Source organism: Diceros bicornis, chromosome 1 (genome assembly GCF_020826845.1).
Source record: "Diceros bicornis minor isolate mBicDic1 chromosome 1, mDicBic1.mat.cur, whole genome shotgun sequence".
Lineage (NCBI taxonomy): Eukaryota > Metazoa > Chordata > Mammalia > Perissodactyla > Rhinocerotidae > Diceros > Diceros bicornis.
Genome location: NC_080740.1, coordinates 90,689,428 through 90,715,348, shown reverse-complemented (window position 1 = coordinate 90,715,348; position 25,921 = coordinate 90,689,428). Strand labels below are relative to the sequence as shown.

General features: G+C 57.7%; 2 protein-coding genes across 6 annotated transcripts in view; one reads left to right on the top strand and one right to left on the bottom strand.

Annotated features, from left to right (window-relative positions):
• Positions 1–11,678, bottom strand: part of HNRNPAB (heterogeneous nuclear ribonucleoprotein A/B) — a 314,463-nt gene extending 302,785 nt beyond the window's left edge. The window contains exon 1 of the mRNA XM_058547378.1: positions 11,670–11,678. The gene's annotated coding sequence lies outside the window, so the exon portion shown is untranslated. The remainder of the gene's footprint in view (positions 1–11,669) is intronic.
• On the top strand, positions 3,237–19,852 carry PDLIM7 (PDZ and LIM domain 7). Of its 5 annotated transcripts, none has more exons than XM_058547302.1 (13): positions 3,237–3,340; positions 4,275–4,381; positions 8,252–8,403; positions 8,484–8,514; positions 8,978–9,096; positions 9,748–9,884; positions 10,013–10,049; positions 11,015–11,076; positions 11,227–11,464; positions 12,502–12,682; positions 19,017–19,137; positions 19,239–19,354; positions 19,509–19,852. In XM_058547302.1, exons 2-13 carry the CDS (start codon positions 4,286–4,288, stop codon positions 19,593–19,595), a joined length of 1,377 nt encoding a protein of 458 aa, XP_058403285.1. In that variant the 5' UTR covers positions 3,237–3,340; positions 4,275–4,285; the 3' UTR covers positions 19,596–19,852. The 5 variants fall into 5 exon arrangements, with proteins under 5 accessions (XP_058403285.1, XP_058403275.1, XP_058403266.1 ...); XM_058547292.1 differs by having other exon boundaries at positions 11,224–11,464; XM_058547283.1 differs by having other exon boundaries at positions 11,006–11,076.
• Positions 19,853–25,921: the final 6,069 nt, after the last annotated feature.

The window sequence follows — 25,921 nt, the reverse complement described above, 5'->3', positions numbered from 1 at the left end:
ACAGGCTCACATTTCATCAGTCCTGGCAGGCCCCGGGCATCAGTTTGTCCGATTCCCTGAGTGATTGTAGTGTGCATCCAAGGCTGAGAACTACTGCCCTAAGTGAGCCAGTCCTGTCTCCAGGTCTCACTGGTCATTTAAATGCTGGTGGCTAGGGGCCGGCCCAGTGGCGTAGTGTTTAAGTTCGTGCTCTCTGCTTTGGTGGCCCAGGGGTCGAAGGTTGGAATCCCGGGAGCAGAACGACTCACTGCTCATCAAGCCACGCTGTGGCAGCGTCCCATATACAAAATAGAGGAAGACAGGCACAGATGTTAGCTCAGGGCCAGTCTTCCTCACCAAAAAAAGAAAAGAAAAGAAAAGACAAAAGAAATGCTGATGGCTCCCAAAGGTATATCTTCAGTGCAGACCTCTCCCTTGAGCTCCAGATTTAAGAATCCAACTGCACACTAGACTTCTGGCTGTCTAAAAGGCATCTCCAAATGTAACGTCTGAAGGGACGCTGGGGGGTTCTGTGCAGTGCTGCCCCAGAGTGTCTGTGGCCACAGAGGGCAAAGCTCAGGACATTGGAGCGATGGGGAGGCAGATTTCAGACCCACTTACGGAAGCTCCTCCTGATGGGTAAAATCTTCCCATGATCCATCAGGCTGCCTGCCATAGAGCCAGCTGAGGCCAGAAGGTTCCCAGTCAGGGTGCCTGCGGCAGGGACCCCTCTGCCCCACAGCTCAGCAAATCCGAGGACACACTGGAGGTTACCCAGAGAGTCAGGGTCATGACCAGAACTAGAACCCAGGACTCTGGGTCCCTGGTCAGGCATGCTTCCCTTCACTACAAATCTAAGCCTCTTTGTTTCATGCAATTTCTGTGAGGTTCCAATCAGACTGGGAAAGAGAAAGTCCTTGGAAACCTCCAGGACTCTAGGGGCCTGGCCCTGGAGCTGTAGCTGTCCTGGCCGCCGGGGGGCACTGTGTCCTAGCCTGGGGCAACCCAGGGGCTGCCTATACAGGGAGCTCTTGTGGCTCCATCCAGGCCTGAGCCTTGCACAGGCCAAGGAATGCGGTCACAGGGTCCTCTCTGCTGGAGGACTGCCAGGACCCCCAGCTGCCACTTCTTCCTTTGCTCACGTGCTGTGTCACTTTCTTCCTTCATCTGCTCATTCACATCTGCTGTGTGCAGACACTGGGGAAATGTTGGTGGACGAGACAGACAAGTCCCTGCTCTCATGGGAGTGAGTTTCCAAAGGGGGAAAAGGCAATAAAGAAACAAACACTTGATATAATATCAGATGGTTGTAAGTGCTATGGGGAAAAATAAAGCAGGGTAAGGGACTAGTACTTGATGCTGGCAAGGTGTCAAGGGACTCCTGTTTTAGATAGGTGGCCAGAGAAGATCCCTTGGAGGAGGCGACAGCTGAGCAGAGACCTGAACAAAGTGAGAGAGCCTGTTGCTTAGACATCTGGGTGAAAGTGCTTCAAGCAGAAGGAGCCACAAGTGCAAAGGCCCTGAGGCAGGAATATGTTTGACATGTTGGAGGAACAGTGAGGAGGCCAGAGTGGCTGGAGTGCAGTGAGCAAGGAGGAGAGTGGTGGGAGGTAGAGTCAGTTTATTAGTGGCATATACATCTTGAGGACTTTAGTTTTAAGTACAATGTGAGCCTACCGGAATGCTAAAAGCTGAGGGTGATGTGGTATGATTTCTGCTTTAAAAATATCATTTTGGCTGCTGCATGGTGAAGACTCTGGAGTGGGCAAGCATGGAAGCAGGGAGCTCTATTAGGAGACTGTTAAGATGTCCAGACACGAGATAAGTGGCAGGGACAATGACGGCAGCAGTGACCAGATGTGGAACATATTCTGAGGGTGGGAATTGCAGAATCTGGGGTATGACAGAGAAGAGAAAGGAAGGATAACTTCATAGTTTTTACTGGACCAGGTGGATGAATGGTGGTGCTGTTTACTGAGGCGGTGAAGGAGCAGCCAGTGGGGCAGGAGGAGGCATGAAGCCAGCGGAAGAGGGAATGCCCCTGGACCGGTAAGACAAAGCTGAGAAACCGCCATTGATTCGATAACCTGGAGGCATCAAAGACCTTGAGAAAAGGGAATTAATTCAGAGGACTGGTGGGGATGAGAGCCTGACTGGAGTGAGTTCAAGAAAGAACGAGAGGAAAGCAAGCGGAGACAGGGCGATAGACAACTCCTTCCAGGGATTTTACTCTCGAGGGGAGTAGAATAAAAGAGCAATAGCTGGAGAGGGAGGTGGGGTCAAGAGAGATGTCTCTAAAGATGAGAACTCTCTCAGCAGTTTGTGTAGTGAGGGGAATGATGCAGAAGAGGGGAAGCGTGATGATGGAGCAGGGAGGGCAGCCGCGGCCACGCCCTAGAAGCAGCTGAGAGGTGGACGTCGATTCATTCCCGTCCCTGCTCAACTTCCCCCGCCGGCTGAGCTAGCCGCCGGGGCTGAGCACTGGGGGCCAAGCGGGGACTCGGACACCCTCGCTAGAGTCTCCCGTTGCGCCTCCACTAGCGGCGCTACCCCCTCTGGAGTCGGGTACCAGAACACAGCCCATCTCGACAGTGTGGGGTCGCTGAGACGGGGTCGCAAGGCAGCGGGATGCTGACTGCCTGGGGTCACGGGGTGGGAGGGAGGCCAGGGCCCACAGTTCAGGCCGAGCCCAGGGCCCCCTCCACCTCCGTCCGCTCCTGCCCTTATTTTCTGCCGTCAGTAGAGTGTTCTGCAAACCTGTTCCCACCTCAACTAATCCCACCTCGATGTGTCTCCTCCCACCAAGTTTCTTCGATTTAGAAATTCTGGAGCCGCGGATGCCTGCGCCTTACGCCAAAGAATGCCTATCCTCACGGCGGCCCTGCAAGGCCAGTATTATTGTCCCATTTTTCCGGGGAGGAAACTAATGTTCAGAGACAACTAATGCCCAGATCTGTTTGATTTCGAAGGCTGCCTTCTTTTCACTCGGCCAGCGGGAGGCGCAAGGCGTTGGCCGAGCGGCTGGCTGGGCTCCCAGACGCGGCATCCCGCAGCCCAGGCCCCGCCCCAGCCCCGCGCCAGCCCCGCGCCACCAAGGGGCCCGGGGCGGGCCGTGCCTTCCAGCTCAAAGCGAGACGGGATTTCGTGATTGGGCGGGGAGGGAGGATTGGGTGGGGCTTCCCACTGACGGACCGGCCGCTCGCGGGCGTGTCCTCGATGGGGGCGTGGCCTGGGGCACCGCCCCCTTCAGCGGGCTCAAAGCGGACGGCAGCCACGGGGGAGGGGTCAGAACACGAGCGGCTGAGCCCGACACCGCCTTTGGGAGACCGCTGCGGAGCAGCGCCTCGGCGGGGCCGAGCAGGTACAGGCGACAGCGCGGGGCGTCTCGGGCTGGGCCAGGCGGGGGGCAGAGGCCTGCTGGGGACCGCAGAGGGCTTTAGGGGTCGTGGCCAGCGCTGCGCTTCCTCCCTCGGGCCCGGGCCCCCGCCCCCGCCTTCCTGCGACGAAGCCGGCAGCGGCGGGACCGATTGGCGCCTGCGCCGCTTCCTGCGCTCGGGACTCGGCCAATGCATGGGGCCCGGGCGGGGGACCAGGGGGAAACTGAGTCACGTCGGAGTGGCATCACCCCCACTGGGCTCCAGGATGAATCCCCCTCCTGGCCACGCTTTGGGGTCCAGCCCCCACCGATTTCCGCAGAGCCTGCACCCCTGCCCGGTCCCCCTCAGCGCCCAGGGGTCCCGCCCTGGTTCCCAGCAGCCTCGACCGGTCCTGGAATGGCTAGGACTCGCTCCAGCCGCCTCCCTCCCCACCCCTCCCCCTCGCGTCCCGAGCCCCCGTGTGCTCCCTCCGCTGACTCTCCGCACAGTGTCAGCTTACACGCCTTATATAGTCCTAGCAGGCTCCAGCTGCGGCCTGCCTGCCGGGACCTGGGGGCGGGGGAGAGGAGTGCCGGCCCCTGACTCACCCCACCGCCATCCGAGGCTCAAGGCTGGCTTAGGGGGAGGCCGTGCCAAATTAGCCCTGCGGCCCACTCCTGGATGAAAAGAACCTCAAGACTGGATGCGGGCTCCCCTCACCCTCCCAGTCCCTGGGGGAGGAGGGTTGCCCCTGTCTTTCCAAAGTGAGGCCTGCCAGCCAGCAGCCCAGCCAGACCTGACAAGGTGCCCGCCTGCAGATGCCCTGGGTGTGCTAAGCGTCTGCTTGTGCCTGCGTGGCACCAGTCCAAGGCTGGTGTCCAGAGCTGGGCCTGCCTGCACACTCACTATGCTGGCCACTCACCTTCTCTCTCCTCTCAGGAACGGACACCATGGATTCCTTCAAGGTGGTGCTGGATGGCCCAGCACCTTGGGGCTTCCGGTTGCAGGGGGGCAAGGACTTCAATGTGCCCCTGTCCATCTCCCGGGTGAGCCTAGGTTGGGGGAGGGGCTCCCCCAGGAGTCTTTGGGTGCTCAGGTTTCCAGTGGGTGATGGGAGGAGTCTGAGCAGGAGGGAGCCAGGGCCAAGAGTCCAGGAGGTGTCCAGGTCCAGAGATGTGGTGGTCACCTGCCACAAGGACTCCTAACTAGGTGGATACTGGGAAAGAAGTCCTCATACTTCCCCAGCACTGCACTATACCTGATGCCATTCCATGAAGCTCCTGGGGCCACCTCTGAGGCCTGAGGGATGTCCATTCTGCAGGAGGGGAGCCTGAGATCTCCAGGAAGTGTCTAGGCCCTTGAGGGAGCAATGCTTGGAGCCAGCCCCCAGGCAGGACACTCAGACTGCAGGATCTCACTTCACCCTCACTGCCACCCAGGGAATAGCAGTTGTCATCCTGTTTTTCCAGATGAGGGAGCTCAGGACTGAGAGAGGTGGAGGCGCTCCTCCAGCAATTCCATGACAAAGCAGGGATTGGGATTCAGGCACTGGGATGGCCTGCAGTTTTCGTGGTTAGGAGAGTGAGGAGGGTCTCTTTCCAGCCTGTGCGAGGACCTGCATCCCCCACTGGTCCCATTCAGGATACAGTGGCCTTTGACCCCAAGCAGGGGTGTGGGACAGGTCTCTAGGGCTGTGACTCCTAAGATCCTGCCCTGGTTGGGGGGGGCTCCTGGGTGGAGCTAAGGGCTGGCTCCTCCCTGTGGCAGGGGGATTGCCTTATAAGCCCAAGAATGCAGCCCCATGCTGGGATGGCCATCTGCTGGCTGGAGTCTGCAGAGCCGAAAAAGGCTGGTCTAGGCCGGGACCCCTGAACTGCATTGGTGGGCCCCTCAGCTGGTGACCACCAGGCCATAGCTCCAGCTGTAGGGTCAGTTGTGGGACATAGACAACAAACTGCCTGCCCAGAGAGGGTGAGGGCTGGTGTCTCTGACTGTGGCCTAGGAGTCAGTGTGGGGTGGGGACTTCCTGTCCCCACATCTGCCTGTGCAGAGAGGCCCACCCGGGTGCCTGGTGGGCAGGCGGCTGTTGGCAGGAAGCCCAGGGCAGGCACAGCCTGGAGGGGGCCAGAAGGTTGTCCAGGCACTGCCCAGCCTGAGAGGGGCCCCAAGGCGGAGTCTGCGGGAGTTGGGCTTGGTGGCCAGGGCAGGCAGGCGGTCACTGATCTTCCCAGGGACCTTTCCATGGGGTTCCCCTGGAAACTACCCTGCCAGCAGGTCTCCCTACAACACACACACCCAGCCCTTACGGTCCTGATGCCTTGCCAGCCCAGAAAACCTATCCTGAATCCCCCTCCCTGGAAAGTGCTGGCCAGTGTGGCTGGGGAGTCGCAGGCCTTGGCTGGCCTCTGAGACTGTTTCTTCATTGGTGGGGATGGGCAACATAGTGAGCTTGGGGGATGGACTTTCAGCTGTGGCCTGTTGGGGGCACTCTGGGCCACGCCTTGCTTGTCAGCAGCCCCAGTGTGTGGGTGGGGTGGTGAGCTGAGCCCAGCCCTGGAGTTGGACCTAGGCCCTGGTGGGTGGGCTGATGGGGTGGTCTTTTCTGAGCTGGGCCAGCCCCCTCTGTCTCCCCTGACCCCGGCATGGAGAGAGGAGGGAGGGGCTCCCAGGACTGGCTGTGGGCCCAGGCCTGGGAGATGAGGTAACGTCTGGGACTTGGGGGTTGGGCTGCTCGGTGGAGCCCTCAGGCTGACTCACCCCCACCCCATGCAATGTCCAGCCCCCTGGCTCTTCACCTCCTTCGTACTTAGGGCCTCCCTGCTTCTCTCTCCAGCCACCCTTCTGCCCCCTACCCCCGAGTTCTCTCCTGCTTCTTTCTCTACCTCTCTGAGCACTCTCCCATCCCTCCTGTGCTTCCTGTCCTCCTCACTCGGGAAAGGAAGTAGTCCCCAACTCCCCACCCCTTTTTCGGGGAGCCAGCTGCTCCTGCCCCCCACCAAGACCCCCAGCTCAAGCTCAGCCCACATGTCACAGGAGCCAGCCCAGCCCGTATGGGAGGGAGTGGCTGGACCAGGTTTCCGTTCTATTGACTCACCATAACCTTGAGTAAGTCATTTCCCCTCAAGGGTGTCACTTCCTCATGCCCATTATAAGGGGTTGTTGGATTGCACTGAAGGTGAGAGAGGGGATCCAGGCCCCAAACTCAGCCAGGGGGTCAGGGAGTCTTTCTAGGTGGGCTGACCTCTGAGTTGGGCCCCAACACTCAGCAGAGGTAGCCTAGCGTAGTAGAGCCTTAGAGTCAGGGTCAAACCTGGCCCTGCCTCTTGCTAGGTGGGCATCTGAGGCAAGCTACTTAACCTCTGTGTTTTCCCCTGTGTGAAATGGATATAATCTCAGACCCTGCTCCACAGGGTTATTGGAGGATTCAGTGTCAGCATGTGGCAATACTAGGTGCTCCATAAATGTAAGCTGCTATTCTTACTATTTTGCAGTGAAAAAGGAGCTGCCCAGCTGTCTTACCCTTCCAACCTCCCCAGCATGGAATAGAGCTGTCAAACCCAGCTCTCCCTTCTTGCCCCAGTGCTGTCAGTCTCTGCGTCTGGTCCCTCTGCCCTCTCTCTGGAACCTCCTGCTTCCCCTCTCCTTGCCTTAGCTCAGTCTGTGCACTGGCGCACTGAGGAGCCTCTTGGGGCCATGGGCAGCCTATATCCCCCAATCCACCCCCCCACACCTGTGAAGTGTGAATCTGCCTTCCAGCACTTCCCCCACAGAAACCTGCTCAATACCAGGCACCTTGCCGGATGGCCGGGCAGCCCTGTGGCCTGAGACCCATGAACAGTGGCACTGCCCTTGCCTGGGTTGCTGCCACTGGGCTAGAGTGCTGGGAGGGCCCACTGGGGTTTGTCAGGGTTACCTCCGTCCAGGGCCTGGGAAATATTCCACCCCAGGACTTCAAACTGCTAACAGCCCCTCCTAACCTCAAGGCCAGGTCCTGGTCCCTTCATCCCCTAGGCAGCACAACCTACTTTCCGTTTTTGTTTTTTTTATTGAGGTCATAATAGTTTATAACATTGTGAAACTTCAGTTGTACATTATTTGTCAGTCACCATACAAATGTGCCTCTTCACCCCTTGTGCCCACCCCCCAACTGACTCTCCTTTCACCAACGCCCACTGCTTCCCAGAAGTCATCCTTGATGGTCTCATCTCATGCTGGTAGTGACCATTCTTTCCAGCCTCCTATTGCCCCTCACCTCACTGACCACAGGAACCCGGGATTCCCAATGCAGAGCCTGAAGGACTGGAGGAGAGAGTGATGTGGCAGTTGAAGGCTTGGGGGTGATGCTCATTTATAGCCTCTGAAGCCCCAGCTGACGCCTTGGTTCCCCTTCAGGCACTGTTCACTGGGATCCTGGAGATGATGGGGCCTATTCCTGGCTCTTAAAGGGTCCTTGCAGATCCTTGCAGACGGCCCCAGGACAGGGTGCTGGTAGCGTAAGAGGTCAATGAGAGCACCCAGCAGTGTCAGGGAGGAACTTGCCCCATGCCCAAGCCAGAGGGCATGTCTGGTGCGTGGAATAGCCTGGGCAAGAGGCCAGCAGGGGCCTAAAGAGGATATGGTTGGAACTGAAAAGCTTGAGGTTTAGCCTGAGGGTGGCTGCTTGTTGATGTCATAGTAGTTTCTGGATCGTGGGGAGGGTCGAGGAGGTGAATAACTAAATAAGCAGGGCGATTGTGAAGCTCAGGTGAGCCACACTCCTCCTAGATAACTTTAGTATCCAGCAACTGCCTAGAATTATGTTGAACGAAAAGGTCTCTGGGTGCTAGAAGTGGGGCTGAGTAAGCAGGGTTGTCTACTGTTGGCCCCAGTTTGGTCCGCAGGGTCTTGGGCCTCCCTGACCCTCCATCTCTCCACAGCTCACTCCTGGAGGCAAAGCTGCACAGGCTGGTGTGGCCGTGGGCGACTGGGTGCTGAGCATCGACGGTGAGAATGCGGGGGGCCTCACGCACATTGAAGCCCAGAACAAGATCCGTGTCTGCGGGGAGCGCCTCAGCTTGGGTCTCAGCAGGTATGCGGGCGCTGGCCTACTGGGCAGGTGGGGGCACCTTCGGGCCTGGCTCGCCATCACCCCTTCGCCTTCTCCTCCAGGGCCCAGCCGGCTCAGAGCAAACCGCAGAAGGTAGGCGACGGTCCTGGGTCATCTGGGTGGTGGGCCGGGTGGGATTGGACGCCCAGGCTAACCTGCCCTTCCCAGCGCAGGCTCAGTACCCCCATCTCTGGCGGGGAGCAGAGGGCGGAGACTGGAGCTGGGGAGAGTCGGGGGAACTGGGAGTTGGGCCGGGGGCTGCCGCACGGTCCGGGTACCACGCATGTCTGCTTGTCTGTCTGCCCGCTGCTGCCGGCTTGTGCTGCAAGCCGCGCTCGCTCATCTGCCCTTGGGCCTGCGTGGGCCGAGATCATCGCTCCCAAATGGGCCCCTTGAAACCGGAGTCGCCCCCTCCCCTGTAGCCCCTGGCCAGATGTGTGGGGGCAGGGCTGGAGCACCGCTGTCCCCTCGACGCGGGGCGGGGGGAGGGGGGCGCCCCACTCCCACCCAGACCCCCGCCCCCCCTGCCCGGCTGTGTGGCTCTGTCTCCGCCCAGGCCCTGGCCCCCGCCGCGGACCCCCCGCGGTACACCTTTGCACCCAGCGCCTCCCTCAACAAGACGGCCCGGCCCTTCGGGGCGCCCCTGCCTGCTGACAGCGCCCCGCAGCAGAATGGGTACGTCTGTCCTGCCTGCCCACCGCCCACACTATCTGTCGCGGCCCCACGCCCGCTGCTGCTCCGTCTGCGCTGCACCCCAGCCCGGCCGAACCGTGTGGCAGCGACCCCTTGTGGCTGGGGCAGGGGCTGCAGGCACAGGGCCCCTCGAAGGGTGTGGCTCCTGTCCAGGCACTGCCCTCCTAGGGGCTCTGAACGAGGCAGCGCCCCCCGCCGGCGGCCTGGGGTTGGGGTGTGGCGTCGGGCCGACTGAGCCCCAGACACTCAGTGCAGCCTTGCCCCTGGCTACTCTGACCCCTTGCCATCTTTCTTCTTCCCCTGTGTCTGTCCCTTTATCTGTCCATCTGTCTATTTCCTTCACAGGTGCAGACCCCTGACAAGTCAGTGAGCCCCCTCTGCCTGTCCCTCTCTTCCTTCCTTTTGGCACTCTGGGCGGTGGCCCCTCCCCACCCTGGCTGCCTTCCTCTCACCCTGACTGCCCTCTTCCCTCTCACTTACCTGCCCCCCGCCCCCCACCCCCACCCCAGCAGGGCCCTGGCCTTGCCCTTCCCCACTCTCCCATCACCATAGCCCACGTGTACCAAATCCCAGGAGGGGCTGCCCCCACTGCCCATCCCCAGCATGAGGTTCTGAGCCACACCCTCCCCACAGACAGCCGCTCCGACCGCTGGTCCCAGATGCCAGCAAGCAGCGGCTGATGGAGGACACAGAGGACTGGCGGCCGCGTCCTGGGACAGGCCAGTCCCGTTCCTTCCGCATCCTTGCCCACCTCACGGGCACCGAGTTCAGTAAGTGCCAGCCTGGGGCAGGGTGGACTCTCCTCCTGGTCCCCAGCCCAGGCCTGGGCTCAGCCAGAGCTCAGGGCTGGGGTGCCCCTCTGTCTTCTCTTGATCAATACCTGCCTCTGCCCTCTCAGTGCAAGACCCGGATGAGGAGCACCTGAAGAAATCAAGGTAAAAGGATGGGCACCAGTCTTTCTCTGATCTCCTGCCTCTCCTGCTCCAGCCCCTGCCCTGTGTCTGCTCCTGGGCATCCCCAGCCAGGGCGCTCCATTCTCTTTCTTTCTTTCGTTCTTTCCTTCCTTCTGTTCTTCCTCCTTTCCATTTCTCCTTCCTTCCACTTCCTCCTTCTCTCTCTGCCCCTCAGGGAAAAGTATGTCCTGGAGCTGCAGAGCCCACGCTACACACGCCTCCGGGACTGGCACCACCAGCGCTCTGCCCACGTGCTCAACGTGCAGTCGTAGCCTGGCCCTCACCGGCCGGCTGCCCTCTCTGCCTCACTCTTTCTGTTCCTCCTGCCCACGGCACCCCTCCTTGGTGCCTCCAGCTTCTGCCTACCTCACCCACCCCTTTCCTGACCCTGGACTGAGCCTCCTGCTGGCCTGGCCCTGGCCATGCCCGCCTGGCACAGGGCCTGGCTCTGTCTGCCACTGCCCTCCCTCTTTGCCCTGTGGTACTGCTGTCTGCCAGGTCTCTGCTGGCTTGGGCATGGAAATAAACATTCTCAACACTGCTTTCTCTGCCTCTGTCTTCTATCTTTGTGGGATTGGTTTGTATTTTGGGCATGGGGGTGTTAGTTCACACCGAGTGTGGGCCCTGCCAGTCTGGGTCTCAGTGGGAGGGAGTACCCGGTAAAGAGGGCCCTGCCGTCAGAGCTAGATCTCTGGGATGAGGGGAGCCCCAAGAGCTGCCCCAGAGTGAGATCCCTGCTCCACCTCCCAGCCCTGTACAACAGACCAACCAGCTGGAACCTGGCTGGGAGAAGCTGCCCTACCATTCCTACCCCAGTGGACCTGGAGTCCAGCTCAGCAGCTCTCATACACCCAGGCATCTCCCATGGGGCCAGCAGGACCAAGGTTGGGGGGTAGGGCCATGCCAAGAGCCTCAGCTGGCAGGGCCTTGAATGGCAGATCTTGCAGCCAGGTGCCCAGGACAGAAGCCCCAGCCCCAGCCTCAGCTACACCCCAGGAACCCTGGCCTGGTGAGAGAGAGTGGGCTTGGGCCTGGGGAAGGGTGGGTAGCCCCCAGGGGCATGGGGGTGGCGGGCCTCTGCAAGCTGCCCTGGGCTCTACCCTCTGTCCTTTGGGGTTCCTGGGCACCCCCCTGGAGCCCCTTTCCTTGGCCCTAGCAGGCCCTACCACCCCCAGCTCCACCAGCCGCCCACCCTGGGCTGTGGACCCTGCATTTGCCGAGCGTTACGCCCCAGACAAGACAAGCACGGTGCTGACCCGGCACAGCCAGCTGGCCACCCCCACACCTCTGCAGAACCGGACCTCCATCGTGCAAGCAGCTGCTGGAGGGGGTGCAGGAGGGGGCAGCGGCAGCAATGGCAAGACTCCTGTGTGCCACCAGTGCCACAAGGTCATCCGGTGGGTGGCCCTGTTCCTTTCCTACCCTGGCCTTTCCTGTCCCAAAGCCCAGCCCTGGCATCTTTCTGACCTCTGCTCCCCCGTCTGTCTCCCCACTCATCTCAGCTACCACTACAGGAGGATGAGGATTCAGTTGCCACTTGGAGTTGGGGTAGAGACATGGCCTGGGTCCTCAGATTCTGAATCCTGCATCACGTACCACCACCCACCCCCCCCAACACACACACAGCTTCTGTCAGCGTTTGCCCTGGTCAAATGGAGGAAGTGCCAGTGACACATCTGAGCTGTGCCTCTGCACTCGCTGCTCCCTGGGCGAGGAAGGCCCTGCGCCTCCCAGCCCCTCTGCCTCTCTCTCTCCTGCTTGCTCAGTCTCTCCTGCTGAGCCTCTGCTTTCAGAGCAGACAGGCCAGAGGCCCCTCTCCCTCTGCGCTGCTCCCGGGGGCCCAGCAGGGTCACACAGCCTCCAGAGTCAGTGTGCTAGATTCTGGAACCTTCCTAGTTCTCAACCCCAGCCCTGCCCTGCCCTTAACTCCTGTCAGCTCTTAGGCTCTGCAGAGCAGCCCCTCCTTCAGACACCCCCATTTATCTGGGACCTGCGGGCCCTTCCCCAGGCCAGATGGAACAGGCAAGCAGCACAGCATGGGCACCAGGGGCAGCTCAGGTGCCCACTGGTCTTCAGGGCTCCTGGGCACTCTGGCCTCCTTCTCTTCAGGGCGGCAGTTCCTTTGGTTTGGCTCATTGGGCCCAAGGCAGCACCCCTCCCCCCGCCGCCCCCCCCACCCAATGTAGCCCTTCTCCCTGTTTGAATGTTGACCCCTCCCTCGTCTCTTGTCATCAAAGCAGTGCAGGAGCATCACTCTTGCCGTGTGACCTTGGGCAGGTCACCTCCCAAGCCTATTTTCTCCCCTATCTGGAAAGCAGGGAGAATGAACTTCTCCTTGAAGGCTTCAGAATAGGTGTTCAGTAAACCCACTTGGGCCAGGAGCCCCTACCTTGTTTGCAGACACTCCTTCTCACTGCCCTTGCCTCCCACCCAGGGGCCGCTACCTGGTGGCGCTGGGCCACGCATACCACCCTGAGGAGTTTGTGTGCAGCCAGTGTGGGAAGGTCCTGGAAGAGGGCGGCTTCTTCGAGGAGAAGGGTGCCATCTTCTGCCCACCTTGCTATGACGTGCGCTACGCACCCAGCTGTGCCAAGTGCAAGGCGAAGATCACAGGCGTGAGTGGGGCTGAGGGGGATGGGGGGGGGGGGTCCCAACCCTGTCAGCTGTGGGGAGTGCTGTTGAGCAACTCCTTGGCCTGGGGGCTCTCCCTGCCTGAGCCCTTTGGATCCTTAGCAGCCTCATAAGCAGGCTGCTATATTGGCCTCACTTTATGTTAACCAAGATCCTCTTAACAAATGACCAAAAATTCTGCTCAAAAGGGCTCAAGCAAAAAAAGAAAGGTATTGGTTCAAATAAGCAGCAAACCCAAGGGGCACTAACTTCAGGCCTAACTGAACGCAGGTCCTGAGGTCATCAGAACTCCTTTTCTACCACTTGCCTGTGTTTTTATCTGTATTGGCTTTGTTCCCAGCATACTTTTCCCTAGAAGGTGGCAAAGATGGTGCCAGGGTTAGATCTCCCCCGCTGAGCCCCACAAGTGAACAAGAGCGCCTCTGGGCCAGTGGATGCATCAAGAGTCCCAGTGCTAATGCTCATTGGCCTGGCTTGTGTCACATGCCCATCTCTGAACCAAGCCCTGTGACTCAGATTGGCTAGGCCTGAGTGACACCGACTCCTGGAGCAAGATTTGGGTGGCCCTGCCTGAACCACAGACTGCGAGTGAGGTAGGACTGGTTCCTTGAAATAAAACCAGGATGACATTAGCTGAAGAAGGGAAGTAAGTGCTGGTCAGGCCAAAATAAGAGATGGCCACTGTGTCAGTGGGGTTGCATTCAGCTGCGGTCACAGAAAACCCCGTTACAGAGATGCAATCAGAAGGGGTTATTGACTTCAGTCACAAGAATTCCGAGGCTGGAACAGCCGCTCAAGGATGCCTTTAGGCTTTTCCTGCTTTTTGGCTCTGAAATCCTCAGCATGTAGACCTTGTCCCCAAGCTTATCTACTGTAGTTGCCAGATGGCTGCTGAAGCTGCAGCCTTTGTGTTCCTGTAGGCAGGAAGGAGAGGGAAGGGGCAAATGGCATTCTTTTAACAGGGTTTTGCTTTTTAACTCTGAAAGAAAAACTAGAAACTTGCATCTGTATCTCAGTGGTGGAATTGTTATCCTATGAGCACCTGGGCCACAGGGGAAGCTGACAAACCCGTATCTTAACTTCCATCCTCCAAAAGAGAGGAAGGCAAAAAAGAAGGGGGCTGTGACAGGCTGTTGAAAGGCCAATCCATAGTGTCTTCTGCCCCGCACGCATGAGAAAACAGACTCTGAAAGATAACTTGATGTGCATGAAGGGCCCAGGATTACCAAGTGGCAAAGCCAGAACTTCAGACTCAAAAACTTGTGATTCAAAATGTTATTCTTGGGGCTGGCCCGGTGGCGCAAGCGGTTAAGTGCGTGCGCTCCGCTGCGACGGCCCGGGGTTCTCAGGTTTGGATCCCGGGCGCGCACCAACGCACCGCTTGTCAGGCCATGCTGTAGTGGCGTCCCATATAAAGTGGAGGAAGGTGGGCATAGATGTTAGCCCATGGCCAGTCTTCCTCAGCAAAAGGAGGAGGATTGACAGACATTAGCTCAGGGCCAATTTTCCTCACACACACACACGAAAAATGTTATTCTTCTTGCCGAGGCTAAACACACAGCATAGCCCGAGCAGGTTTCCTGCGTGCCAAACTAGCTGCCTGCCAACCGGAGCCAGGCTTGGGGCTTGGGTCGGTGCGTGTCACGAGCAAAGGGTGACAGGCTGTCCACTTTCCTCCATTTGTGTCTTTATTAGGTGTGAGCAGTGTGCCCCATGCTGGGGACACCTCGTGAAGAGACAGACGTGGGTCCTGCCCCCAGGAGCTCACCCTGGGGAGGGGGCTGCGGAAGGTGTTGGGCTGAGGGCAGGGCCAGAGAAAAGGGGGCGGGATAGGCAGGGTGACAAGCTGAGGGGTTTCCTGTTGCATGTGTGTGGAAGGCGAAGCCCAGAGAGGGGCGGAAACAGCCCAAGTCTGCAGGACCTGAGGTCCTGCTGGAGCAGCCCCAGGCACTGCTGACTCCGGTGGGGGCTCTGCTGCCACTCACGCTTCTCCTTATTTCTGGATCCACAGTCTGAGCTGCCAGATGTGGCCAGAGAGCTCCGGTGATGTTCGTAGTAGTGAGGATTAGCTTGACCACTAGTGGCAGAAAACTTAAAATAAAGGTGGCTTATTTCTCACCTAAAGAAGTCCAGAGCCAGGCAGTCTGGGACTGGTAGACAGATCCAAGCTCCTGTATCCTGTTGCTTAGCCATTCTCAGCAGGGGCTTACTTATCACTCGTAGTCCAAGATGGCTCTTGAGCCTTAGCCAAAGTGTCCATATTCCAGCCAGCAGGAAGTTGGAAGGGGAGGCAGGGATGGAGGGCCCATGGCAGCCATCTTTAGAAGATGCTGCCTCCCAACCCTTCTGCTTCCATCCTTTGGCCAGAACTCAGTCACATGACCACACTGAACTGCAAGGGAGGCTGGAGAAGATAGTCTGTTTTGGGCAGCCATGTACCCAGCACAAAATGGGGGTTCTGTCAGTAGACAGGAAGGGGAGAATGGATATTAACACAATCTTTGTCATTATAACGACGGTTCGTGTGGTGGGGCACGAGCTGTGTGTAGACATCCAGCTTCACAATCATACTACGAAGTCACTTTGGCTACTTCCATCTTACAGCTGAGGGAATTTTGTCCAAGATCACAGTCATTTCCCTGCCAGCCTAGGCCATACCCAGTTGGACTGTTCTGGCAGAATGGGCTGGATCCCAGGACCCTTCTTGAGCTGGGCATCTGGGTTTGCTTCCCATAGGTCTAGGCCCTCTTGTTCACTGACCGCTCTGCCTGCATTACACCGTACTCGTCCTGCCCCGCCCCAGTCCTGGGTGGGCAGGGTTGTCACCCAAGCCACAGATGGGGAGCTGAGGCTGCCAGGGCCCGGCTGGCTCCTGGGGGCTGGAGTAAGTCTTGGGTGGGAAACCCTCTCCTGCCTCGACCGAGGCCAATGGCTCCACAGAGCTGCCCAGGGCCCTCAGCTCCCACTCTTGCAGGGACTCCAGGGCCTGACAGAACCTAGGGAGCCCCCACCTAACCCTCCAAGGGGCAAGAAGTTGACCTCCCCAACCTGCCACGAGCTCCACGCCCTGCCTGTGCCCAGCACTCGGGACCATGCCTTCCTTCGAAGCTCAGCGTGGCGTGGGGAGAAACACAGTGCAATCAGATTGTTTCAGTGGAGTTGGAGAGAAGCTCTGAGGGCTGGGGGGACACATTAGAGTGGACCTGTCCTGGTCTGGGAACCATCTGGGACCCTATGCCATCAAGGCTTACCACTTACCAGCAGCCCCCCTCGCTCCGGTGCTCCATTTTACCAATGTGCTGTTCCCCTCGCCACAGGGCTGTCCCTGCACAGGCTGTCCTCTCTGCCAGGGACACTCTTTGGCACCCTCTTTATCTTGTGCCTTCTCATCTGGGACTCAAATATCACTTCCTCAGGAACACCTTCCCTGATACCCACTCTCCCCACCAGATGAGACCCCCCAAAAATTGGCTCACTACCCCCTAGTCTTTTTGTCCCATCACTTCCCCAGGTGTGGACTCCATGCGCTGGGACCAGGGCTGTTTTGGTCATGCTTTATACTGTGCTCCTGTATAGGAGGTGGTCAGTAAATAGTTGACAGGAGTGGATGGAAGTAGTCTCTAAACTGAACTTGAAACATGAGTAGGAATTCGCTCGGAGAAGGATCTGGGGAGATTATTACAAGCAGAGGAAATAGCTCATGTCCCAGGGCAGCACCTGGGGAGGGTGTGAGAGGAGACAGAAGAGGTGGACGGGGGTGTGTGAAGAGACAGAAGAGGTGGGCGGGGGTGTGTGAGGAGACAGAAGAGGTGGGCGGGGGTGTGAGAAGAGACAGAAGAGGTGGACGGGGCGGGGGGTGTGTGTGAGGAGATGGAACAGGTGGACAGGGGTGTGAGAAGAGACGGAAGAGGTGGGCGGAGACTGAGGAGACAGAAGAGGTAGATGGGGCTGTGAGAGGAGTTTGGAGCTGAGGGCTGATGTGGTCAGATTTGCCTCAGCCAGCTTCCTCTGGGGCGGGAGGAGACAGCTAGAAAAGAGGAACTGAGGCTGCTCGGGCCTGGGTCAGGGAAGTGGGGATGGAGAGGCAGACAGATATAGGAAACATAAGGGAGTAAAATAGACGGTGACAGCTGGGTCTTCTGAATACTGACAGAAACCTGACTCCCTGCCCACACGCCCCCGGACCCCATTCTGGGCTCCCCAAGCTTCTGCCCGAGTCCCCTGTCCTACCAGCTTACAGCCACATTCTTTCCCCTGGACCCTTTGGTTTTTGAAAAGAGGCAACACTAGGCAGTGGGAAGAGCCAGCTTTGGAGGCAGGCAGACTTGGGCACGAAATTCGTTTCTACCGTCTATTGGCTGTGTGACCTGGGACAAGTCGCTCTCTCTGGGCCTCACTAAAGTGGGGATGGCAGTAACTTCCTGGCCAGGGTGGTTTTGAGTTGTATGTGAGATGTGACATCAATGTTGTAGAGGGCACAGATGGGCCACCTGAGAGCTGCATGCTGCCGACACATGTCTAGCTAGGTCCACACTGCTTCATTTTTAAATTAATGGCTAATATTTAAAAAATCAGGAGATTTCGGGGCCGGCCTGGTGGCGCAGCAGTTGAGTGCATGCGCACCGCTGCGGCAGCCCGGGGTTCGCAGGTTTGGAACCCAGGCGCGGACCTACGTACGCACTACTTGTCAGGCCATGCTGTGGCGGTGTCTCATATAAAGTAGAGGAAGATGGGCACGGATGTTAGCCCAGGGCCAATCTTCCTCACAAAAAATAAATAAATTAATTAATTAATTAATTAAATCAAGAGATTTCACTTTAACATGTAGATTTCCACCTGAGCCTTCTGGGCATTCCTAAATGAACTGGTCAGCACTGCCCCTACAGGCAGAACCGGTGCTCTGCCATGACACAGTGCCCACCTTGCTGTATTGTGTAGCCACCCAGCCCTGGCAGGCACTGGGTCTGGGACCCCCAGCTTCAAATGCAGGGCCATCCTCACAGCAACCCTGCAAGGCTGGGATTAGGTTCCCATTTCACAAGGGAAGGAACCAAGTGTCGGGAGAAGGTAAAGCTGTTGGCAAAGTCACCGAGCTAAGAAGCAAGGTCTAGCTGAAGCCCCAGGCCTGACCCCGTTGAGGCCCCATACTGCTCTCCACCTGCTCCAGATCTGAATGCTGTGGCCCTGCTTGGCCCAAGGGATCCAGGGATTGACAGCTGGCCCAGGGAGAGCTGAGCCCCGCCCAGATTAACTCAAAAATCACTTGTTGATAGGCATGTAGGGGGCCAGGCCCTGTTGGGATCTATCAGTTAATAGAACAGTTGATGTTCTAACCAGAAGGTCCTGCCCTCCTGGACCTTACCTTTGAGCAGGAAGAAGGGGGGAGAGGCAGATGATAAGCAATGGACACAATAGGTAAATTACCTAGTAGTGTTAGTAGGAGAAAAGTTGTGGAGAAAAGGAAAGCACAGAGATAGAGGTATTGGAAGTATGGCATTGAGAAGGCAGGTTGGAATATGAACTGGTGTTATCAGAGTGGGCTTCATGGAAAAGGTAACATTTGAGCAGAAACCTGAAGGAGGTGAGGGCTGAGCCTTGCACATATCTGGAGCAGAGCAGTCCAGGCAGAGGGGACAGCTGGTGTGAAGCCCCAAGACAAGTGTGCTTGGTGCATCAACCATGGGCGAGAGGCCATCGGGAGAGCAAAGGGACAGAGGCCAGACCGCGGCCCCTGGGCCCTTCACTTGGGCCCTTCATAGGGCTGTGGCTTTTGCTCAGAGAAATGTGGAGCAGGTGGGAATTCGAGCAGAGGGGGATGTGGCCTGGCTGGTGTTGACATCAGACTGGAGGGGCAGAGGGAGGAGCACGGAGGCAAGTTTTGTGAAGTCCCCGAGGCCACAGACGCCTGAGGCTCATGTTCTGCATCAGGGATGCTATGAGAAGTGGTCCAAACCTGGATGCCTCTTGGAGGTGAAATCCAGCAGGATTTCTTGGAGGACCTGATGTGGGACGTGAGAAAGAGGGGAACTTAGCCTGTGGAGATGGAAGGATGGAGGTGCCATCAGCTGAGATGGAGACTGCTCTGGGAGGAGCAGGTTTGGGGGGCGGAGATTGGGAGCTTGGCTTTGGACGTGGCAAGCCTGAGAGGCGTGGACTTCTGTGGGGAGACCTCAGGGGTGGAGATAGAGAGTGGGAGCGGTGGGTGTGCAGATGTAACCTTTACCATGGGAAGGAAGAGGGCCCGAGGCCAGCGTTCCTGTGTCCTGGGCTCTGGAGAGGAGGGGGCTGAGCCCCCTGGTGACTGTCGCCTCCTCCCAGGAGATCATGCATGCCCTGAAGATGACCTGGCACGTGTATTGCTTTACCTGCGCAGCCTGCAAGACACCCATTCGTAACCGGGCCTTCTACATGGAGGAAGGGGCACCCTACTGCGAGCGAGGTACTTGGCGGGCCAGGCAAGGGGGCAAGGCCAGGTGAGGGGGGCGGGGTGTGGGACATGTGAGAACCCAGCACCCCCTTCCTCTCTGCGTCGGTCTCCAGACTATGAGAAGATGTTTGGCACGAAATGCCGTGGCTGTGACTTCAAGATTGATGCTGGGGACCGCTTCCTGGAGGCGCTGGGCTTCAGCTGGCACGACACGTGCTTCGTGTGTGCAGTGAGTGCCCCCCCTCAGACTCGGGTCACCCCTAGCACCCTGTGTTCTTCACCAGCCTCCCTCCCACCCCTTGCATCTGGGATTCATGAGAGGTTGGGAAGGGGCCTCCCCTGCCACCCTCAACCCCATGTGACTGGACCTTGGCTGTCCCCAGATATGTCAGATCAACCTGGAAGGAAAGACTTTCTACTCCAAGAAGGACAAGCCCCTTTGCAAGAGCCATGCCTTCTCCCACGTGTGAGCCTCTCCCACCCACTGCCGCCTTGCCCAGCCCAGCCAGAGGGGTCACTGGTTCTGGAGTCATCACCCCGAGATTTCTGAGGAGGGCTGGCAAAAGTTGCCCCAACCCCAACTCCTGGCCCAAGCCTAGGGTTCCCTGGGCCCTGCCCCACCCCCTGCATCTCCCCCCCAACTCCCTCCACCACCATTGCACACCGGTGCTGGCCACACCGGCCCCTGTTCACGTCCAGTGCCACAATAAACCTGTATCCAGCTGTGTCCTGTGTGTGCTTCCCCCTACACGTCAGGAAGGGTGGGATTTGAGGCACATAGCAGGGCAGAGATTAAGACAGTTTGCCCAGGGCTTGCCACCCTGGTGGTCCTTGTGTTGGGGACGTGGAGGGCTCCTGGTCATCAGGAGGAGATAAAGGGGGATCCTGTGTGCTGGGCCCAGGCAGCCACAGAAGTGGGGGAGCCTGGCGTGGCCTGGCTTGGAGGTCAGGAAAGAGGAGTTGGGTGTGCACCTGCAGGGATTGGACGTGGAAAACAGGCACAGCCAGAGGGCAGGCCCAGAGGTGCCGGCCGCCATCATACGCTTCAGCAGAAGAAGGTGGGGCTGAAAAGGGCAGCGCCCAGGTCCTGGGAGGCCACAAGTGCCGGGCTGGGGAGCTGGGACTGCTTCCTGAGGGCAAGGTGGGGGTGGGGAGTCAGGGCACAGAAGAGTTTGAAATAATGAAGCAGGGGCTGGCCCCGTGGCTTAGCAGTTAAGTGCGCGTGCTCCGCTGCTGGCGGCCCGGGTTCGGATCCCGGGCGCGCACCGACGCACCGCTTCTCTGGCCATGCTGAGGCCGCGTCCCACATACAGCGGCTGGAAGGATGTGCAACTATGACATACAACTATCTACTGGGGCTTTAGGGGGGAAGAAAAATAAATCTTAAAAAAAAAAAAGAAATAGTGAAGCAACCAGTTCAGATCTGTGTTGTAGAAAGAGCCCTGAGAGCCGAGAGCCATGAGCAGGGTGGACAGGAGGGAGACTAGGAGGACGGGCACGGGCCAGGGGAAGGGAGGAGCAGAAAGTGACATGGCAGAGATGCGACCCAGTGACAGGTCCCAGGGAGCCTAGAGTGGGGGCCTGGGGGATGAGGAGTGAGGAGAGGAAGGAAGGACACCCTGCTAGGGGTCTGGAATAGACCAGCCATTGCTTACATCATCTCACATGCTCTCCCAGCAGCCCTGTGAAGTGTCTGCAGTTAGACTCATTTTTTCTTTTTGTTTTTTTTAGGGAGATTGGCCCTGCACTGACATCTATTGCCAGTCTTTCTGTTTTTATTTTTTCTCCCCAAAGCCCTAGTAGATAGTTGTGTATCACAGCTGTGGAGTTGTAGCTCTTCTATATGGGACGCCGCCACAGCATGGCTTGATGAGCGGTGAGTAGGTCTGTGCCCAGGATCCGAACCGGTGAACACTGGGCCGCTGAAGCAGAATGCACGAACTTAACCGCAGCGCCACCAGGGTGGCCCCTAGACTCGTTTCATAGATGAAAGATTAGGAGACCTGACCAAGGCCGCACAGCCACTGAGCCATGAGCAGGGCTAGGAGCCAGGCCTGAAGCTGAGTACACTGTCCTGGGACTGGCTGACACTGAGCACCGTTCACCAGTGAGTGCCCCTCTGGGAAGCTCACTTCCGCCCACCTCTCGACATCTGCAGGCTCTGGTGGTGGTCCCATCTTTCCCCAGGGCCCCTTGCTTCCTGCAGGTACCCTCCACCACCCTAGGGGCACTGTTATCTCTCCTATCCCAAGCATGGACTGGAGAGGGACCAGACTAGGCCTAGACAACTTAGTGTGCCCATGGCCACCTGTCCTTCAGAGCTCCCTGGAATGAGGACCTTCAGCACATCTGAAGTTGCCGGCATTCTCAACAGGTGCTTGGGCTCATCCCCTTTAGGAGAAGAGAAGGGTCTGCTGTGTTCTCTTGAGGAGCCCTGGAGCCTGAGTACAGAGCTTCCTGTGTTATTTTCACGATGTCTTTTTTTTTTTTAATTTTCTTTATCTTTTTTCCCCCAAAGCCCCAGTAGATAGTTGTATGTCATAGCTGCACAACCTTCTAGTTGCTGTATGTGGGACGCGGCCTCAGCATGGCCAGAGAAGCGGTGCGTCGGTGCGCGCCCGGGATCCGAACCCAGTCCGCCAGCAGCAGAGCGCGCGCACTTAACTGCTAAGCCACGGGGCTGGCCCTATTTTCACGATGTCTTGCCAGAGCCTAGAACAGTGCCTGGCCAACAGTGGATGCGCAATGAATGTTTGTTGATGACTGAATGAGGTGCCCGGACATTTAGGAGACAAATTCAGGGAGCAGCTGAAGATTCAGGTCTGGATTCACCGCGGATTCAATTCGGGAATGAGTTTGGGACAGGCCTGGCACAGTCATCACAGATGCTTGTCATTGATGTCTAGAGAGAGGTGGGGAGCAGGGCCCAGGCAGGTCACATCAGGAGTAAAGCAGGTGGGATATGGTTTTCTTGCAACCTAGACATCCCTAGCATATTCAGCACAGAGTATCTTTCACTTCCACAAAGAAATGTACTCTCTCCCACTTCTCTTGAACCATGAGGCCCTCTCAGTCCATCCTTGGTTTCCATGGATACAAGCAAGCAAGAGCACAGGGGTGCGTGGTGAGTGCTGCTGGGAGCCGTCGGGGACGGGGGCTGGGGGGAGCCTTCTGGGGGCAGCCGCCTGCCCTTGGCCTCAACCAAGGGCTGCCGCGTGGGAATGCCAGGCTGTGGCCAGATCTGCCAGTTTACCGACAGCGTCCAGAGACTCAGACTTTTATGTGAAATCTGGTTTTTGAATGTTGGCAACTAAGTTAGATTTTTTAAAATCCTATTAAAAAAAAAACAATAAACGTGGGCCAAATCCAGTGTGAGGACGACCGGGGCCCAAGCATAGGGAAGAGATGAGAGCCCAGGAAGCAGCACTGGGCAGAGAAAGCAGGAGCCACCAGAGGCGGAGGACGACCTCCAGAGAGCAAAGGGCAGGTAGGCTGGGGCAGGGCAGGAGTGTTTCCAGAGGCTGCCAACAGTGTCAACCAGGCAGATAAGGATGAGGAGTCCCCATGGCATTTCGCAACAAGGTGACATTTGCCAGATCAGTTTAGCAGAGAGCTGTGGCGGCTCCCAGGGTTAGAGGAAGAAGAGGGTGGGTGGTGAGGATGTGGAATGAGAGAGTGCAGATGAGAGAGTGTAGACAGCTCTTTTTAAGAGGCTTGGCTCTGGTGGGCCAAGAGGAGGACTGACCACTAGCAGCCAGGGTCAGCTGAGCTGCCAAGATGGGTGGAGGGAGGAAAGGGAGGCATCTGCCAAGGGAAGGTGGTTGAAGAAGGAGAAGTTGAGGGGGACGTAAGGGGAGAGCAGGGTGAAGAGCAGACAGCTGGGGCCTGAATCTCAGGAAGAGGAGCTAGCCTAGATGGAAGTGAAAACAAGCACAGGGCACCTGCTCTGCACAGCCCAGCTCTGCTGGGAACCACAGAGCAATTGCTTTCATGTCATTTCATCATCAAAACACACTTAAGAGAGATGTCATTAAAGGCCCATTTCAGATGAGGGAACTAAGGCTTAGAGAGGGAAAGTGACCTGCCCAGAGCCACCCAGCCAGAATGGCCTGGGCTTGCTGCTCCAAGGATCAAAGTCTGAGGTGCTCCCGACTGCACCCCCAGCTGCCCCACACCACAGAGCTGCAGGGATCACGGTGTTCCAAGGCTGGGGTGCGACGCTGTGTGGGTGGAGGCCGCAGGGACTGGGAAACGTCCCTGTGCCAGGAAGGGGAGGCCATTAGCGCCCTTGGAGAGTGCAGTCTCCTCGCCGAGGGGGCAGAGCCCATGGCAGGGGGCTGAGTGGGCAGCTGGAGAGGCAGCAGGCAGGGGGGCTTTGTCTAGCTCTGGATGGCTTGAGCTCATTTGAAGTCAGCAGGGAGAGACGCAGTGGAGGGCAAGGGACTGTTTGGCCGGAGTACAGAGTACAGAGGCAGGAACTGATGACTCTGGTGCTGCCTCCTCAGTGCCAGGCCCCACATGGCCTTGGAACACACACAAGGTACATCCAATCCTGTGGACCCCTCCAAGCAGCCCTGCTACAGGAAGGGAGCTGAGGCCTGTGTTCTAAAGGGCCGGCACACAGGGAGCAGCAGCCTGGGCTGCGATTCAAATCTGAGTCAGCCTAAGTCCAAAGCCAACCCTGAGAATGGAGGAAGGGCCCCTCCCCAACTGGGGTTGAAAGAGGGTGGGGGGCTAGGTTTCTGGGGGTCATGATGGGGCAAGAAGTTGCTTATTGGGAGCCTGGGGGAGAACTCAGGAGGCAGGAGCCAGCCCTGGGAGATCATGCAGTGGGAGTGGCCAGGGAGGGGCCCCAGGACCAGATTGGGTCCTCCTGCTCAGGGCCTGGGGGCACTAGAAGGTCAACTCAGCTTTCATCCATGTCCCTTGCCACTGACAAAAATGACCACTACTTGGGGACTAGGTAGATTAGGAAGGACTCTTTCAGCTGCAATTCAAACTAGTTTAAGCAAAAATAAGGATAATTTATCTCATTTAACAGAAAAGATTAATGGCTTCAGCTTTGGCGGGATCCGGTACCCATGGATGTTATCAGGAGTCTCTCTGAGCGTACTCGCTCTCTCGCATTCTCTCTCTCCCTCCATCTCTCAACTCTGCTTTCCTCAGTGCTGGCTTTATTCTCAGGTGACTTCCCCCATTACTGGCAAAGACACCCCTCAGCCAGCTCCAGGCCCACATCCTGCCAACTCAGCAGCCTCAGTGGAGCCTTTCTTAATAGTTCCAGTAAAAGTCCCGGGGCTGATACCCATTGGACTGACTTGGGTCCATCCTGAAGCGTCACTGGGTCTGACCCACTGGCATGGATCACATGCACCTCTCCAGAGTCTGAAGTGGAAAATCAGCTGCAAGACAGGGACAGGGATGCCTGACCATGGACGTCCACTGCACGGGGCACGCTTCCACCCCTCCAAGCCCAGGACTCCCGCCCCTTGACTCTTCTCCTAGACTCCACAGCTGTAGCCTCAGGAACGACTTCTGACCAAATTCCAGGCAGGCCAGCCCCTGGATGTGGAAATGGGGCTGCTAGAAGGGGAAGCGGGGAGGGCGTGTGGTGTGCTGAAGTGACTAGGGACAGACCTGTGTTCCCATCCAGACTTTGCCACTCACCAGCTGTGTGCCTCAGGGAAAATCACTGCCCCCCTCTGAGCCTCGGTTTTCCCATCTGTAAAACGGTAATAACAGCCAACATGTCAATATCACCTAGTATGTGCAGTTGCCATTGTAAGCACTTTCTAGATACTTTTTTAAAATCCTCAAACAGACCCCCTGAGGTAGGTGCCATCATTATCATCCCCATGTTATAGCCGGAGATGAGTGAGACAGGAAGGGTCAGGCAAGGAGTCTCAGGTCACACGGTTAGCAGCCTTCAGCAGTCAGGAGCAGAGCTGAGGTGGTGGAAGTGGCCGGCCGGAGCCAGGGGCTGAGCCCTGGGGAAGTGCAGTGACCTGTGACGATGAGGGGGCACTTTCGAAGATGTACTTGGTAGGAACTTGCACAGGCAAGATGAGGACAGAGAAGTTTCCGCCAGCTGGTGCTGAAAATGTCCTGAGGCCAAGTCAGCTTTGATACCTTCCTTGAGGGCGAGCCCCAGTGGCCAGGGTTCCACGGCCAGGGTTCGGTTACTGGGCGTGGACTACACTGCTCTGTTAGTGGCCATGCTGTGCTGGTGGCCCACATACTAAAAAATAAAGGAAGATTGGCACAGATGTTAGCTCAGGGCGAATCTTCCTCAGCAAAAAAAAAAAGAAAGAAAGAAAAGAAAAAGGAAAAAAGAAACCTTCCCCGGGCCGGCCCTGTGGCTTAGCGGTTAAGTGCTCGCCCTCTGCTGCTGGCGGCCCGGGTTCGGATCCCAGGTGCGCACCGACGCACCGCTTCTCCGGCTATGCTGAGGCTGCGTCCCACATACAGCAACTGGAAGGATTTGTAGCTGTGACATACAACTATTTGCTGGGGCTTTGGGGGAAAAATAAATAAATAAATAAAAATTATTAAAAAAAAAAAAAAGGAAATCTTCCCTGAGAGGTGTGGGGGAGCACAGTACAGGAAGGTGGGCATGGGAGGGAGGAGGGCGGGGCTGCGAGGAGGAAGGGAGTGGGTTCTCACTTTCTAAGTTTCCATCCAGTTACATTTATCCTCACAACATGTCGTCAAAGAGGCAACTCAGACAGGGAAAGGGTTTTAGCCAAGCTCTGACAGTAAGTGACCAGCTTCTGGATCTGAATTCTCCTTTTTTCTC

Coding starts and splice junctions, on each gene's coding strand:
- PDLIM7 (XM_058547274.1), top strand. CDS start 4,286: ATGGATTCCTTCAAGGTGGTGCTGGATGGCCCAGCACCTTGGGGCTTC. Junction 4,382..8,251: donor TGCCCCTGTCCATCTCCCGG/GTGAGCCTAGGT, acceptor ATCTCTCCACAG/CTCACTCCTGGAGGCAAAGC. Junction 11,077..11,223: donor ACCCCAGGAACCCTGGCCTG/GTGAGAGAGAGT, acceptor CCTTGGCCCTAG/CAGGCCCTACCACCCCCAGC.